The sequence below is a fragment of the Myxine glutinosa genome, chromosome 8 (assembly GCF_964187855.1).
Source record: "Myxine glutinosa chromosome 8, kmMyxGlut1.1, whole genome shotgun sequence".
Taxonomy (NCBI): Eukaryota; Metazoa; Chordata; class Myxini; order Myxiniformes; family Myxinidae; genus Myxine; species Myxine glutinosa.
In genome coordinates, this window is record NC_136268.1 from 96,882,114 (window position 1) to 96,900,236 (window position 18,123).

General features: G+C 44.3%; 1 protein-coding gene across 8 annotated transcripts in view; it reads right to left on the reverse strand.

The window, feature by feature from the left end:
• LOC137432745 (regulator of G-protein signaling protein-like) overlaps nucleotides 1-18,123 on the reverse strand; it is a 126,037-nt gene that overhangs the window by 43,530 nt on the left and 64,384 nt on the right. For all 8 annotated transcript variants that reach the window (XR_013624353.1, XR_013624355.1, XR_013624354.1 and 5 more), the window contains 5 exons: nucleotides 12,807-12,914; nucleotides 12,565-12,667; nucleotides 10,476-10,669; nucleotides 8,610-8,727; nucleotides 1,027-1,123 (listed from right to left, as the gene is read on the reverse strand). Coding sequence is in view for 5 of the 8 variants with exons in the window: in XM_078783564.1 (XP_078639690.1) it covers nucleotides 1,027-1,123; nucleotides 8,610-8,727; nucleotides 10,476-10,669; nucleotides 12,565-12,667; nucleotides 12,807-12,914 (620 nt within the window). In the remaining 3 variants the exon portion in view is untranslated. The remainder of the gene's footprint in view (nucleotides 1-1,026; nucleotides 1,124-8,609; nucleotides 8,728-10,475; nucleotides 10,670-12,564; nucleotides 12,668-12,806; nucleotides 12,915-18,123) is intronic.

The window sequence follows — 18,123 nt, forward strand, 5'->3', positions numbered from 1 at the left end:
TGTGATGTGAGAGGTAACAATCTAGAACGGAGGAAGGAAAGCGAAGGGATCGCCTTTGTTCTCTCTCTCTTGTGCTGGCTTTGTGGAGGGCGAACGCTGTTGCCTCTGGCTCTTGGCTGCAGCTGGCTCGTGTGCACCTTTTGTGAAGAGAACATTTCAGAGCTTTGGGGAGTCTTTGCCGCGTTGAAGGAGGGGAGGTTGTTCGACTTCTTTTTTTTTTTGTATACAAGATCGAGGCTTGTGTAAGAGCTAACATCAATCACAAAAAAAAAAAAGACGGTGCTCTTCAGGGGAGCTGGGGGCCGTGTTATGCTGGCTGGGCCGGGATTGAGCGCTGGGACGTTTGGCTGCCTGCTGCACGGTTCAGGGTGCTCACGTGATTGACCGGCGACATTGTTTGAGTGCTACGATGCGTGGTCCTCTCATCGACCGACCCCGCCAAAGTGCTCGTCGAGACCAGAGCTGAGTGCCGGCAAAAAGGGGGATTTTATTTTATCATTCCCTTGTCTGTAATTGTGTCTGAGTGGAGGATCCTCAAATTAGGATATTAGCAATTTACCTCACCGTTCATTTTTATTATTTGCTTTATTTCATTAAATTAATCTGTGTTGCCTTTTCAATTGTTTATTGTGTTTCTCCGTTCTGTGGGTTTCGGTTAAACCCCCGTCGTGTCCGTCTGTCCAGGGAAGGCCACGGGACCTCCGTTTCCCTCGCGCACCATACAGAGGAATCGCCATCGATTCGGCTCATACGCCTCGGAGTTGAGGACTGATCGGCCATCTGTCACTGGGGATCTTAATCCCCGGCGATACGACAATATCCAATGTTAAACCAATACTCAGAGGCTTTAAATAGACCGCCAACTTGCATGTGCAGAAGTGTCCTGCTACAGAAGTCAAGGTTTACCAGGAGTTGAAATTGATAGACATTGTCCAGGATACCAGAACTATTATAACTATTGGAACTGGAACTATTATTTTTATTCTCTGCTCATGTGAAAAAGTATGTACTGCAGCAATATCTCACCTTCTCATGCACTTCTACTAGTTTGGGTCGGGACACCTTTTTTTCAATAACCTGCACTGAAGGAGCTTGGTCAAATGTCTCCTGATAAAGAAGAAACCTTTGGGGCAAAAAAATGGATCATGCTCCACTAATAGGCACTTAAATAATTACATAAACAACTAATGAACACCACAAATGTGAACAGTTGAATGCACATTTTGTTACTCTGCTAGTTTGAACAGAATTTGCATATTGGGTCACTGAATTGGTTTACCAATCAAAATCTAGAAGCATATTGTTTTTCAAGGTCAAAAGGTCAAAGGTCAGGTTCACATAAAATCTTCTATTTTCATCTGATTGACTTGAAATTTTAACAGGGTTTGCATATTGGGTCGTAGCAGGAAATTTCATCGTAGCAGGAGATGTCATTCAGCATAGAACGCTTCAATCCGGTGCTGCTTTCCATTTCTGGGTCATTGTCGGAGATGATCTCAAGCACTTCAGACAACTTCAGGAAGACGTCAGTTAAGTCTTTGGTGCTCAGGAATCTCTCCGGCTAAGTCTCCTCTGTAGCAGTGTACTTTTGCGGTGCTCGTCAAGCTCCTGCAGCTCCTCGTTGGTTAAGCTGCTCCCATTTGAGGCCAGTAGCTCCACCACATCGTTGACGTCCACTTCCTGCAGCGCAGATTGGTTGAAAAACTGGACAATCTCCCTCCCTGTTCACTTGAACCCCGTGAACTCATAACAGACATTTGGCCACACCTTCTGCCACTCACTGTTCATGGAGATGTTGGTGATGTCCTCCCAACTCGCCCCATCAATGTTTTCAATTGCATTCCTGATGTTAAAATTCCTCCAGAACTGCTTGATTGACTCCTGACTCGGACAATTAGTTACGTGGAACAGCAGTCTGAAGGTGTGATGGAGGCAATTAGCCTTGAAGTTGGCGATTATCCCCTGATCCATGGGTTTGAGGAAAGAAATTGTACTGGGAAGCTATTTCAACAGCTAGGGGACTCTGGAAGCTGGTGAGGTGTTGTGGGTGGCCAGGAGCATTGTCCAACAGCAACAACGCTTTCACTTCGAGGTTATCTTGTCTTTTTTTTCTTCTTATAATTGATTTTTTTTAATATCATGTTTTTTTGGCGAGTTTCATGCGAAAAAGCGTTATCACAGACAGTGTTATAAGAGGTATGTCTGTATCACACGATATCTCCTAAGTATATGGACGGATCCTGACAAACCTTGGTAGACAGGTTGGGTAGACAGGTTGGGTGTGCGATAAGGACGAATTGTTTCGATTTTGATGACGATCCAGATCCCGATATGAGAATTTTTAAAATTCTTTAAATGATTCTTCATTATTGAGATATGCGGCCAAAAACGATGTACAGCATGATTTTTTCAAAAAGTTGTGGACGGTTCAGGCCAAAACTTGGTGGATGAGTTGGGTAGGGGACCAGAACAAGCCGATTAGATTTTGGTTAAGGTCCGGATGCAGATCTGGCCTATCAGGGGATACAAAATGTAAACTGGAAGCCTGGCAGAGGAATGCGCTATACCAAGTGCTGTTCTCGTTTGCTCTTGCTTTTCTCCCAATTATAGCAGGGCAGAATGATTAGGTGCAACAACATGTAATCACGTTGGATATAAAACATGTCATCAGGTTGTGTCGCAAGAGACTATAAAAGATCTGAGAGGAACATGAGGTGTCAAAGGATACTTTAGCATCACTTCTCGGAACATCATTTCTGCCTTGTCATGTGACCATTGCAGAAAGCTCTATGTTGGCGAGACTAAGCAACACCTGGCAGACTGTGTGGCTGAGCATTTCCGATCAATACGACTAAATGCAATGGGTATTCCTGCAGCAACACATTTCAATTCTGCCAACACACCAAGGACGATCTCCAGGTGTGTGTTTCGCAGAGAAAACCATATTTCAGCTTTATACTATACACCTACATGGCATTAAAATTACACTTTGGGCCTTTCCTTATACCAATACGTCATGCAATCAATTACACACACACACACACACACACACACACACACACACACACACACACACACACACACACACACACACACGCATGTACGCACACACACACACACACACACACAAGCTGGGCAATATACAACACGTGAATTACTATTGATAACTTCTTATGTCCATGCTTCCCTGTACGCCGACAGAGGGCGTCACCCGGAACTTCATATATTTTATTCACCTATTATGGTTAACATTTTAACCTTTATTTCTCCTTTCCCTTTTAATTCACCAACACGGATTATAGACACAGCATATAATATGTGTGTATGTACATGTATGTATGTGTGTATGTACTCTGTGTTACATGAGTCACTGTGTTACATGTTACATGAGTTACAGTGTATGTACTCTGTTATGTCACTGCTTATACATGTATGTGTGTGTGTGTGTGTATATATATATATATATATACACTGTGTGTATACATACTGTTACGGTTTTTAGAACCTTCACTAGTAAATTTTAGTAAATGTTTCCCTTATAAATGATCCCGTGTAAATATCCCCATCAATTGGCTTTGTTAAAGATCGCACCCTAGTTAGTCCATGTACAACACGTAGCGAACCATAGGACCTCTCCGTAGTTATTTCATTATTGTGTGTTTCAGTTAAGGATCTGTTCCCAATAGTTGAATCTGCGTTGCATTAATCAAATAAGATAGGCCCCTTTCAATTTCCCCAATCGTCTCACCCGCTCTTCAAAGTAACAGTAGGACAGCGTTCACTGCTCCTTGCCTTGATTCGGTTGTTGGCCCCAACCCGCCATTAAACATGATATGCGGTCTCAAGCCGAGGAAGAAGGGGGCGGGACCACAAGAACAAGGTGTGGCACGTCGACGCACCATCAGAGATGGAGCCAGCGAGCCCTTACCAGCCAACCAGGGCTGACGAAATACCATCACGGGCGTGGCTCTATGAAGTGCGCATTGATCTGGAAGCACGTAATATAAGCGCCAGCGCGAGCCTTTTGAGAGAGTCGACTTGGGTTGGAGACGGCGTTTGGTGGGGTCTGGCTGAGAGAGACGAAGCTGCGCGGAGCTCTTTGACGAGCTGCTTTGGAAAGCCCCTACCGCGTGAAACGAATATGTGCAGTTGCCGCCGGGTTTCGCCTCGAGCCAGGAGCGTGGACTGGAGCCAACCTCGACGCTGCGCACCGGCCCGGACCTTCCTACCCTATCACCTGCCTGAACCTTCTTCTCCTTCCAGCCATTTCTTCCTGCCATTCCCTGTCGTGTGAGTCTGTTTGTTTTGTCCTGGGGTATAATACAGGGTGTCTCAAAATACATGGAACCCATGTCACTGCTAATAATTCTGCCAATATTAATGTTCTTGTTCTTTTTCTTTCAGATTTGAAGAGAGGAGACCATGACAACTAATAATTTTATCAATCAAAATGCCTTGGACAAAGGAGGAAAAAATATTTTGCGTCACTACTTATTTGGAGACAAAATCATTCAAAATTTTGCAGGAAGTTCAACTTCTCAACAACTATCCCCAGAAAAACCAAATTTATCGTTGGGTACACAAATTTCAAGCCACTGGATCAGTAAACAACCTCAACAAGAAGGCAGAAACACCCAGTTCTGGCAGGAAGCTGACTGCAAGATCTCCTGACAATGTGAATGCGGTGAGACATTCTGTCGGAAGGAGCCCGAAAATGTCCATCCGAAGACGTAGCCAAGAGCTGGGTCTTTCACGTGCGTCAGTGCAAAGAATCTTGATCAAGGATCTTCAGCTGTACCCATACAAGATCCAGATCAAGCATAAACTCACACCAGCTGACATGGCAAAACGTGTTGTGATGTGCCGGTGGTTCGAGAACAAGATCGAAGAGGATCCTGACTTTCTTGATGATGTTTGGTTCAGCGACGAAGCACACTTCTTGCTCTGTGGGCATGTCAATAGCAAGAACAATGTGTTCTGGGGCACACAAGCCCCAGACGAGGTGCTTCAAAGGCCCTTGCACTCTGAAATGCACGGCCTGGGTGGCGATCTCAAAACATGGCATAATCGGACCGTTTTGGTTTGAAGACACAGACGAGGAGGCAGTCACTGTCACAAAGGAGCGTTACATTGTGGTGCTCAGCAAGTTCTGGAGGGGACTTGGGAGACGTCGTGGCGTGAATCGAGATGTGCAATGGTTCCAACAAGATGGGGCAACTCCACATACAGCAAACATCACGATGGAGTGGCTGGACCACCGATTCCCCGATCGGCTGTTCAGCAGGCGCTGCGAACCCGAGTGGTCTCCGCATTCACCCGATCTGAACCCCCCAGATTTTTATCTCTGGGGGTTCTTGAAGGACCACGTGTATGAGAATCGTCCTCAATCCATTTTTGAACTGAAAGTGGCCATCACCCAGAAGATTCGTGCCATCAGGAAGGAAGAGTGTGTCAGGGTGATTGACAACTTCGCTCGTCGGCTTCAAGTGTGTCTAAGGCGCAAAGGCGGTCATTTGGAACATGTGCTCTAATAAATGTATCCTTTGAGTTAGAGACCTCAAATCTTCAGTTTTTAAATTGTTATCATATCAGCTTCCAGGAAATGTAATCTTTTTTGGAGTTTCTTGTCTGAGTAATAAATTATTATCATGTTAATGGGTTCCATCTATTTTGAGACACTCTGTATAAGACTGTTTTAAGGTTTGCCCTGTGTATCTGCTTCTTCCTCTTCCTGTACAGTCTCACCTTTCGTTTCTTCTTCATTTCTTGTAGATAGTAAATAAACCTGTGTTCTTCCTTCACCCTTTTTGGTTCTTTGGCTTCCTCTCATCCAGTCGCTTTAGTCTTTTCCCCATTGAGTACCTGTGGCGCGATTTTGGCCAAATGCTCGGAGTCGGGTTAATCCTTTGTTAATGGCTCGAGCTGCGGATTGCTAAACCGCTCGGCATTCTTCCATCTTGTCCGTGGCTCGAGCAGAAGTAGCGCCCTGCTTTGCGGCGAGGTTGGCGAAGGTATCTGGGACTCCATTGACCAGTCACCCTGGTCAACCTCACTCCCCGCAAAGGAGCATGTTACCTTCTAGGACTCGGACGGCCAGTGTGAAAGACGAGGGGATTAAACCCCCCTCGGTAAGGGGAGTGCCGAAACCGAGATCCACAACAACACTTATACATGCACACACGTGTAGGCGCACATGCGCGCACGCACACACATGACGGAGGTGGATACTTTGAGACCTGGGAGGGCTCTGTTCCACCTTATGAAACCCGCATATGGAGATGACAACCAACAACAACACACACACACACACAGTCACACACACACACACACACACACACACACACACAAACAATATAATTTTCGGATGCATCATGATTTCACCATCTGCCAGATCATTTGTCATCCTTCAGACATGCAGGTGGGCACAGCAGCCTCTTCCCTCTCTGCAGACCTTGATAGAGTCAAGAACTGGTCCAACACTTGGAATATGTTTTCCATCCTCAGCAAGTCCCAAAACTCACCCTGTCCCTCCAAAATGACCGTCTGAAAAAACCCTTCCCATCTACTTCCTAAACAAACCACTTGAAGAGGTTATGCCACTCAAACCTTTGGGCCTCACCATCAGCCATTATCTTCCTTGGGCAGAGCATATTTCCAAGATGGCCTCCAAAGTCAGCTGCCGACTGGGCATCCGGCCTTCATTGTGGAAGGTCTTTCCATGGCCAATCTAAACCTTTGACAATCTACAAGGCCTACATTCACAGTTGGATGGTGTACTGCTCCCCCTCCCCCCCACCTTTGGACAGGTGCCGTGGAAAGTAAGGCCCTCAAAATAATTGGGACCTCCCATAACGAAACTGAGTGTCTCGGCTTGTTACTTACGGATCGTAGACAGGTTGGTTGCCTTTCTGTATTATACTGCTCCTTTTTGGTCTTGCACCCTCTGCCCTCTCTTGTCTCTGTCCCTCTCAGGTTTCTGCAGGGTGAACATGGTCTACCAGTAACTTCCAAAACCCAGGCTCACTCCTCACCTCCATTCGTTTATTCCTCATTCTTTGGCCTGTGGAATCATCTTCCCCAGTCTGTCCAGTCCCATTCTTCCCTCCAGGGATTCAAGGCAGCTGTTCACCACTACATCAGGTAATCCCCCATCCATACTCGTGATCTCTTCGGCCCCAAATTGCCCCATTCCCAAGCACTCTCTTTTTCGTGCTTGTGTGTAGCTTGTTCACCATCGCGTGTCTTTCTCCCGCACCCTTAATCGCACTCGCACCTCTACTCTGCTGTTGGTGCTTCTCCCTTTCCATTTTGTTCCCTTCCATTCTGCTCTAGCTCTTCCACGAGCCTCGATCATGGATATAAAAAGGCAAGTACAGACAGACGGACCAACCGAAAACATAATGCCATCGGCAGAAGAGGCATCATAGAGATAGATGCAATCCGGTAAAACAAAAAAAATACTTCTGGTTTGTCCACATTTTTTAGTTTTAAACACTGATTTTGTTAATGCAGGAAATGATGTCAATGTGAATGAAATTTCCCTGGAGAATAGTTCAGATTCCCACCAGTATGATCGTATCAATGGCAAGCATCGTGCCATTGTGTTAAATCTCATAAATAATCGTCTGGGGTCATACAGATGAATCTTTCTGTGTGTTGCAGGTTTACAGGTGCAAAACAATTCAAAGAAATGTTAGCAGGAGCAATTGTAACTTTTAGTGGTGGATGATGAGTATGGTTAACCAAAGAAATGCAAATCAATTTCACAACTGTGACGGTACGGATTCTGGAAAATGTAAACAACACAAAGCAAATAAAACATATTTTGTTCCATGAAAATTATCTTCAAATGCCTCATTTTAAGTGTTTGCAGCTAATTATGGTGAGTATCATGCTCAAGCCCATCGTAAAAGTGTGCCTACCACTCTCCATTGGGTGTCCAGCAGCTATTGTTCCCACACCCTGACGAGCATGTATAAAGAGAGCGGCAATTCTACAACTGAGTGCAAAATGGCATTTTGAGGGACAGTTGGAAGTTGCACAACTGATCTCAGAAAAAAAAGTCTTGTCACAATGTTTGTTTCTTTTAATAAAACTAGAATGACACTCTTAGACGTCGCAACATCCACCAATATGCCTCCGCCCACATTATTACATCATTATACTGTACATACTTGAACCAAGTTTGATTTAAATCCCTTCAGCTGTTCTCAAGTACCGCATTTTTACCTGACATGACCTCTGACCTTTGATGCCAAAATACAATCAGTTCATCATTGCACCATAATATATATGTACTTATAACAAGTTTGGTAAAAAAATCCCATCACTGGTTCACAAGTTAGCTTCGTAACATAATTTTTACCTAACTGGACCAATGACCTTTGACCTCTTGACTCCATAATCTAATCTGTGAATCTTTGCATCATGATAATGCTTTTACCAAGTTTTACCAATATTGCTTCAGCTGTTCTTAAGTTCTCGTGTTGTCGATAACCTATCACGGACAGACACACGGACGGACGGACAGCCGGACGGACAACCCTAAAACATAATGCCTCCGGGCGACTTCATTGGCGGAGTCATAAAAAAAGATCTTTCCACGTTACCATTTGTCAACCATGGCTTTGTAGATAAGTGTCTGAATCTTCATTAATTGCGAGTAAGTCGCGCTCTGTGTTTCCTGGACATCCTTCAGCAGTGGCGAATTGCAGTACAGAAGACCTGCTGAATGGGGATGAATGCAAATACGTAACTGACTGAGATGACCCACAGAGGGGAAAAAAAGAATAAGAACAAGTTGAAATATTATTTTCAAAGTTAAAATATATTGAGAGGGAGTCAAATGAAAACAGGACATCAATGGAAATTACCTTCAATACCTCTTTGATGTCTCCGATTCGAAATAGCAAATTCGAAATAATTATCTTTATTAACAGTAGACCCCTTGGTGAGGAAATGGGTCACAACAATGCCATCAGTCTTTCAGAACACCATCAGAATAAGTTTTCTTCGTGATAGACCGAATTATTAATTTTGAAGAAAATGAGTTGCGGTGCCCCAATTCCACGCTTGCTTGTTTGCTTTCCAGTGTACCGTAATGAATTCGCGTTTTGTTTCCAGTCATGTTCTGGTTCAGGAAGTCACCGCCTTCGGTCTCAAAACGGCAAGTCAATAAGTGTGCAGTGGCCAATAATCAGTTATTGATTTCATCAATAAGCTGTCATGAGGCCAACCAACCACATTTTGTTGATATCTAGCACCTCACTCATTATATAGTGCAGAACCATGGTTATTGTCAATTAAGGTGGCAATTTCCTCAATGGTAATGCACCATCTTCCTGGATTAGTTCTTCAAATTCATTAAATGCAAGTAAATGTGACTGCAATTACCTGTGGTATTACATCACAATGGGTTTGGCTGGAACGTAGTGTTTCAGCAACACTAATTGTCCCATTTTGGAGTTTATGCATCCATGCATAAATACTGTTTCTGACAAGACACTTTTCCCAATATGATGCTTAAAGCCTGGTGTTGGCTTAGCGGTTAGGGTGCTAGCTTGGGATCCTAGGATCCTGAGTTCGAATCCCGGTCGATCGCTAAATTAACACCAGGGGGGTTGACTCAGCCTGTCATCCTTCCGAGGTCGGCAAATTGAGTACCAGCTTGCTGGGATGAATGATCCCGGTGTGTACCCCGATTTAGAATAGGTACACCGTATCCCTGCGCATCGTAAGAGGCGACTAAGGGTTGGCGTCAGGAAGGGCTTCCGGCCATAAAAACATTGCCTCAAACATGGAACCATGATTATCATGGGGCCCACAAGGATAACCCCTGCTCTAGCAGGGAAAATGGCCTTAAAAGGATCATTCATTCATGCTTAAAGTCTTTGATAACTTTTGTTGCCATGCATACCCTCTGAAAGACTGCAATAAAGAAACGGATCATTGAGCACATCTCTTCCTTGAAGCACTCCATACCTGCTGCTATTATCTGGAAGGTTGTGCACGGTGGCCACAGATGGCAGTACCATCCAAAATGCAAGTTTGGATGGTGCTGCCATCGGATGGAACAAGACCAAATGGAATGAGATCTAACCCTCTACTTTTTTCGTGACATTCGTCATTGTCCGTTTTGTCCACCTTCCCTCTGACAAGATCGGAGACGGGGGACATTAAAATGAGCTCTGTCCGACTGACTGACCGATAATCTGTCCAGGTACTTTTGTGTAGGCAATATTAAAAAATTAGATTACAGCTGCGATTGCCTGAATTATGTTGCAATGACAGCCATCTCGGTAATTTTGCTTGTGTATGCGATATTGCGATATTTCAAAAAACATTCAAGATTTAGGTTTCATATTGCAGATATCTAATCCTCATACCACCCAAAAGGCAAGGGACCTAGAGTATCAGCTCCTTGTTTTCATTTGACTCCCTGGGATATTTTCCACTCAGTGCATGGCCCAGCTTACCAATGTCAGTATCTTTTTTGAAAAATGTTTGCACAATAGACTGTATGTCATCAGAGCAATATCTGCTCTTAGGAGCATTTCTTAGTTTCTCCAATGCATTCCACAGCTTCAGTGGTGCCTCGGCATCATAGATTTGCAAGAAGTACCGAAAAAATGCTGAATGAACTGGATGTTTCAAGATTCGCCGCAGATCTCTGGGGTAGGTGAGGCAGTTTAATTCATCAGTCATCATCAGGGATACATTTTCAAATGTCCATTCAGTCCATTTTGTTGTGATAAATAAATATATACCAGTCATGGTGCAAATTCAGATATATCCCCCCCACTCCCCCACAACCTCGTATTCTTCCAGCCAAAGAAAGCTGCATAAAACAACCAAGACAAGCGTTACGCCAAGGTCCCCCGTCGGTGAAGTGATGCGAGTTGACAAAGTGGAAGACGCAAGGCGGCCATCTTGGATTTTGACAGGGCGACCCAATTTTCAATAGCGTTCTTCCTTATGCGTAGATGCACCCACACACCAGATTAGAAGTTAGTAGTTCGTTTATTTTTCAAGATATTTCGCTCACAAGGTTCAGACATATATATGGTGGCGGCCATCTTCGATTTTGACGTGGCGACCCAATTTTAAATAGCCTTCTTCCTTATGCCTAGATACAACCACACACCAGATTAGAAGTTGGTACTTCGCTTATTTTTCAAGATATTCCGCTCACAAGGTTCAGGCATACATGGCGGCGGCCTTCTTGGATTTTGACGTGGCGACCCAATTTTCAATAGCGTTCTTCCTTAAGCGTAGATACACCCACACACCAGATCAGACGTTAGTAGTTCGTTTATTTTTCAAGATATTTTGCTCAAGGTTCAGACATATATATGGTGGCGGCCATCTTGGATTTTGACGTGGCGACCCAATTTTCAATAGCGTTCTTCCTTATGCCTAGATACACCCACACACCAGATTAGAAGTTGGTACTTAGCTTATTTTTCAAGATATTCTGCTCACAAGGTTCAGACATACATGGCGGTGGCCATCTTGGATGTTGACGTGGCGACCCAATTTTCAATAGCGTTCTTCCTTATGTGTAGATACACCCACACACCAGATTAGACGTTAGTAGTTCGTTTATTTTTCAAGATATTTCGCTCACAAGGTTCAGACATATATATGGTGGCGGCCATCTTGGATTTTGACGTGGCGACCCAATTTTCAATAGCGTTCTTCCGTATGCCTCCTTACACCCACACACCAGATTAGAAGTTGGTACTTTGCTTATTTTTCAAGATATTCCTCTCACAAGGTTCAGACATATATATGGTGGCGGCCATCTTGGATTTTGACGTGGCGACCCAATTTTCACTAGGGTTCTTCCTTATGCCTAGATACACCCACACACCAGATTAGAAGTTGGTACTTCGCTTATTTCTCAAGATATTCCTCTCACAAATTTCAGACATACATGGCGTCAGACATACATGGCGGCGGCCATCTTGGATTTTGACGTGGGTTGCACACACACACCAAATTCGAATGCCGTCCTTCGCTTACGAACGCACGTACGCACGTACGCACGCTCGCATGCACGCCCGCACGGACACACGGACGGAGGGGAAAACCATAGTCCCCCTTTCGCTCCGCGGTGCGACGGGGGACAAAAAGCTAACCAATGTAAGCCCCTTGCTATTTCAAACCCTACCCGGGTTCCTCGACAGCTGCAAAACATTCTCAAGTAGTACATACATGAAAATTACAATGCTACATGCCCCCCTCAGTCGCCGAAGGGAAGTATGTAGTATTGGGATTCTCATGTATGTACTACTTGTGAATGTCTGCAGCTGTAGGGGAACCCAGGTAGGGTTTGAAACAGCAAAGGGTTTACCTCGTGTGGCTTTTCTTCATTATTGTATGCAGCTATCTTTGGCTGGAAGAGCATATGGGTCGATTATGAAAATTCTAGCCACCTGGGGTAATTGATTAGGTAAGAGCTGATTGGTTATTTCCTCCAATTACGAGTGAGAAACGTGATTGAGTCTTGAAATTCAGATATGTATGCTTTTTTTTTTTAAATAACGATTATAATTCTGTTACCTTGGGCAGGTGGAAGGCCGATGAATCACAATGCTATTCTTGGTCATAACCTTCAGGTTAAACCTCTTCCAAGAATTTAAGGGAACATTTGCCTTTTGGGGGACTGCAGAATCAAACATTCATGAGTCAAAAATTAACAATGTAAAAAAAATGGGTTTTAACCATGTATTTAAAGCAAGGATGGAAGATCAGCAATTGCAACATTTGTCAATATTCAAATCAAATGAAGAAACACAACATACCTATGTAGGGTAAGTTGCTGCAGAACTGATGAAAGTTCTTGCTCAGCCTCTCAACAGCCATTGCTGGTTTGCAATGAACTAAGTCTCCAAGGGACATCTTTTCATAATCTGTAGATGGAATGTCAATTTGTTCGAATCAATCTTGAGGATAATGTGGATATAATATGGGGGATAATTCAATAATTCTTACAAATTAAAATGAATGTAACAGCGGGGGTCTCCAAAACTGCACTTTTTACAAACTTAAATCCCCAAATATATACTCACCCAAAAAATAAACTGTGCATGGATATAAATTGTCTTTGTTTTCAGACGAATCAACAGATAAAGAAAAAATTAAAAGGAAATAACCATTCAGTCACATCACCGCCCAAATATGTTGACAAAATGTCACAAAGTCTGAATAGGGTGGCAAGTTAAATGAAAGAGAGAAAGAGTTTGCCTCAAAATCTTGTGTCCCGAACCCATTTCTCTCTGTACCCACCTTTCCCAGTAGTCCTTGAGCCAACCGGCCATTTTTTGAAGTGAATGCTCCGGGGGGGTGGAGGGGGGGGGAGTAATTCTCATTATGATTTTCCATTAGACCAATGTCTCAAGTGTCAGAAAAGGTGTGATGGACATCTGAGAACGGTAGCTTAGTGCCCGGATGGACGCCATCTTTGAAACCACCCAGCTCGAAAATGCCCATTTGGTGGGGTACATTGTTGCACGTGTATCTGGACTTCTATACTAGCTATCGATGTGCGGTTGACGACTAAATATACGTCCGATGTGTACCGTCTAAATAAAAAATAATATGAAGCATTTTGTTTTAGATTAATTATTATAAAAATCAATTATCGAAAAAAAATCATATATTTTTCAATATTTTATTATTAGACTTGTACTTTTTTTAGTGAAACAACACTGGTATGATTTTCCAAATTATGCATTGTGCTACACCGTTTATCTGTCTATAAAAATAACTCAAAAACTAAAACATATCATCCACCACGAGTTTACACAAAAAATATATGAAAAGGCATGCACTTTCCACAAACCGAAACTATGTCAGTTGGAATTTCCCGCCGATAATCAACCCACAGAACCCAGTGCCGAAAGTGACGTCAGTCTATTCTATATCTATATTCTATATTCTATATCTCAGTCTGAGATTTGTTGCGGTGACCTGATTAATTTCTGAGGGGGGGTGGGGGGGGTGGGTGGCTTAAGAACTAAAAGTGAACATGTTAGATGGCGCCACATACAACTCTATTATAGAGTTGTATTGTGGCGCCATCTAACATGTTCACTGACTTGGATGAGTATGTCTATGTAAGCTGGCGAGCTTTTCGGATATCGGAGTAATCTAACGTCAGTCTTTTTGTTCTTTCAGCTGAGATGGCCGGTGTCGAGGCGAAACGGGCGAAGATTGAACCTGAGTCCGGAACGTGCATCCTGTGCAGCAAGAAGTCGCCACTCTCTGAACTAAGCAAGGCAGCGGGCAACAGTTCTTGGAAGACATTGTGTGACGCAGCCGCAGTTAGAAACTTTTATCCAATTCTAAAGCTAGTCCAAGAAGGCGCAGTTGAACTTCCTAATATTCCAATATTATACCATAGGGCTTGTAGATCAGACTTCACTCACAAAAACCACCTAGCTACTTTGACCAATGCAGCTAGAAGTTCTTCAGTTGATACTGGCGATGCTGTGCGACGGCGATCATCACGGGAAGAGACAGGATCAACTTCAACGGTCTACGATGATAAATGCATTTTTTGCCAGCGTGCTTCAAAATTCATAAAAGGCAGTCGTACCCGTGAAACAGTTGTCTTGGCTGTTGAACTTCGAGCAGATAAGACAATAAGAGATGCTGCGACAGCTCGCAATGATGAGAGAGTTTTGGCATTGACTACACGAGATATGGTTGCAGCTGAGGCTCACTACCACTTCTCCTGCTATAGAAACTACACACGGCCCCAAAAACCTCAAGTAGAAACTGACATTGAAGATAATATCGAGAAAAAAGAAATGATACGATGTATATTCAATTTCATTCGCACTGACTTGTTCTTGAACCCGAGGATTGTTCCAATAGTTGATGTTGCAACAGATATCCTGTCTTCAGATACATTTTCAGTTGATGTTCGTGACTCCATCAAGAAGAATCTGCAGCGCACATTACAAAGAGAGTTTGGAGAATCGCTCATCTTCTTCAATGTGAAACACCGTGTATACTTGATGCCCGATAATCTGACAAAGCGAGAGATTGCTGCAGAGTGCGTAAACCTGAAAGCAGAAGTGAAAGCATTTGAACGAACGGACGGTGAAAGTAACATTGTGCGTGCAGCTACTTCACTGCGACACCAGATCAAAGATGCTCATTACAATGAACGTTGGCCGCCTCAGCCAGCAGAACTCACTTCAGATTACGTGAAGATACCAGATTCTCTTCGTGTATTTCTGCATACTTTGATTTGCGGGAGTGGGGGTAGCTCTGCGCGTGCCGACACACTGGTATGGTCGATGGCTCAAGATATCATCAATGCTGTACACCGGGGTACCATCAGAACATCGAAGCATGTCCTACTTCCGTGGGTCATGAAAACGCTCACCGGTAATACAGAGGTCATCAGAATATTGAATCGACTCGGGCACGGATGTTCGTACACAGTTCTGGAAGAAATCGAGACAGCGCTATGCATAGACAAATTAGCAAGTGTGGAGAAAGATACAGTACCACTTCCGTCACATGTGCACCCTTCGGTCCCGACTGTATTAGCATTCGATAACATCGACAGGCTAGAGGAATCGCTGAGTGGTGGCGGAACATCGCATCGCGTCAACGGTATCATCGTCCAACCGAAGTCGCAGTCGTGTTTGCCGCCCCAACCTCCATCGGCAGTATCCAAAGCAGATAAGAAGCGATCTATCCCGTCATCCAGCGATTTAGTTCCAATATACAGCGGTGGGAAACGAGAGGGCCCACCTGCAATCAAGCCTGCAGATCTTTCTGACACTCTTGCAGGCGCAACATCCCTTGCGCAGCGCCGAAATCACGTATGGATTATGACTCGCATGCTGGAACCATGCGACCAGACAATCAGTTCGTGGACTGGTTTCAACATCATGACTAGAGATCGTGTTCAGGTGACGGAAGATGTAGTTGGCTACCTGCCGACTATAAACGCGCCTGCCACAGATATGGCAACAGTGCAAGAAATCCTCAGAGAAGCTCTGAACATCATGTCATCACTTCAGCTTGAGCGTATACCGGTGGTGCTAGACCAGGCACTATTTGCTAAGGCGACCGAAATAGCATGGAAAGATGTCGATCGATATGGAAGAATCGTGCTCATGATGGGGAACTTCCATACCATCTGTAACTTCATGTCGAGCATTGGGAAAATGTTTGGAGATGCAGGCCTTCGGGATGTAGCTGTTGAGTCAGGAGTAATCGCTGAAGGTTCCATCAACAGGGTTCTGGAAGGCAAGCAATACAACCGTGCTGTGCGACTCCACAAGTTGATGTACGAGGCACTAATGCGCATCATTTGGAAGGGCTTCCAGGTGTGGATAGAAAGCAATCATCCTGACAAGGAACCCCAGATTCGAAGCACTGACCTCAAAATTCGCAGCATCAAGGAGGATGTTTGCCACGAGACTCTCGCTGCTGCTCTCGATGATGATTCATGTGTACAGAGCTTTGACATGTTCGCGAAATACCTACATTTTCTGCGAACCAAACATGGAGACCTGGCTCGCTTCTGGATGATGTATATTGATATGGTAGAGACCCTGCTGGGGTTGATTCGTGCGGATAGAGAAGGCGACTGGATGCTTCACTTGGCTTGTGTCAGAAGAGTGATCCCTTGGTGTTTCGCAATGAACAAGGTGAACTATGCTAGATATCTACCAGTGTACTATGCACAGATGACGCAACTCCACGAAAAATGCCCCGAGTTGTACAGGCAAGCACTCGAATGTAGCCACGAGGAAGCAGACACGCGTATGTTTCTCCACGCAAAGCACGCCGCTACCCACTACAAGACGATCATCTTAGTGGCAGATGACACCGATGTTCTGATCATCAGTCTTCATCTCAGCAGAACCATCGATAGTCAGCTCTTCATCAGACGAGGAACAAAGGTTCGAGTCAGAATGATCGACGTTGGAAAGTTGGCTGCGGTATTGGGGTCTGGAGTTTGCAGTGCATTGCCAGGGCTTCATGCATGGAGCGGGTGTGACACTGTGAGTGCTCTGGCTAGCCAAGGAAAGATAAAGGCTTTGAAGCTTGTGCAAGCGAATGAGCTGTATCTTCAAGCATTCACAGATCTGGGATCTTCGTGGAATGTACCAACAGACGTCTTCAATAGCATTCAGGCCTTCACGTGTCAGCTGTACGCCAAGAACACGAAGATCGTCGGTGTTAATTCGCTCCGTTATCACATGTTCTGTGCAAAGAAGGGCCAGATCGAATCTGGACAATTGCCGCCTTGTGAAGACTCCTTGATGCAGCATACGCTTAGGGCCAACTATCAGGCGGCTATCTGGCGACGCAGCCTTGAAAACCTACCAGACGTCCCAACACCATCAGCAGGACATGGTTGGGAACTCGATGATGGCGGTTCGCTCACAATCCGATGGATGGCGGGTCTACCAGCTCCAGATGTCGTCTTGAATCTCATCTCATGCACATGCAGAAGGACGTGTCGATCGTCAGATTGCTCCTGCATACTGAATGGGTTGAAGTGCACTGTTGTGTGTAAGCTGCAGGGATGCTCCAACATGGTGCAGGATGATGCTATCGTGGCTCAGGATGCCAATGACTCTGATGGCGACTCTGATGATTAACTTTGTGTGCACTGTATATTGTATAGCATATGTTGTTCTCTATTATAATGCAGGCCAAATTGCCTGAAAATCTTTATAGACAGATAAACGGTTTAGCAAAATGTATAATTTGGAAGATCATACCGGTGTTATTTGACTAAAACATGACATGTTCAATGATACCTCCGCTTGCTTATTAGGAATATACATCGTATGGTGTTAAAATCAGCTCCATACGTCTTTCCAAACTCGAGTAATGAATAATTAATATAATTGGCGGCCATTTTGAAATCCAAGATGGCCACCAAAGTGCAGATTTCCTATGTAACAATTTCCGCCTGCTTATTAGATATCGTATGGTGTTAAAATCCTCTCCGTACGACATTCCTAACTTGCGTTATCGTCAGAATAGATAATGCCAGCGGCGGCCTAAGTCATTTTATGCCTCTTTACATTTATTTGTTGTAAACTCGTGGTGGATGATATGTTTTAGTTTTTGAGTTAT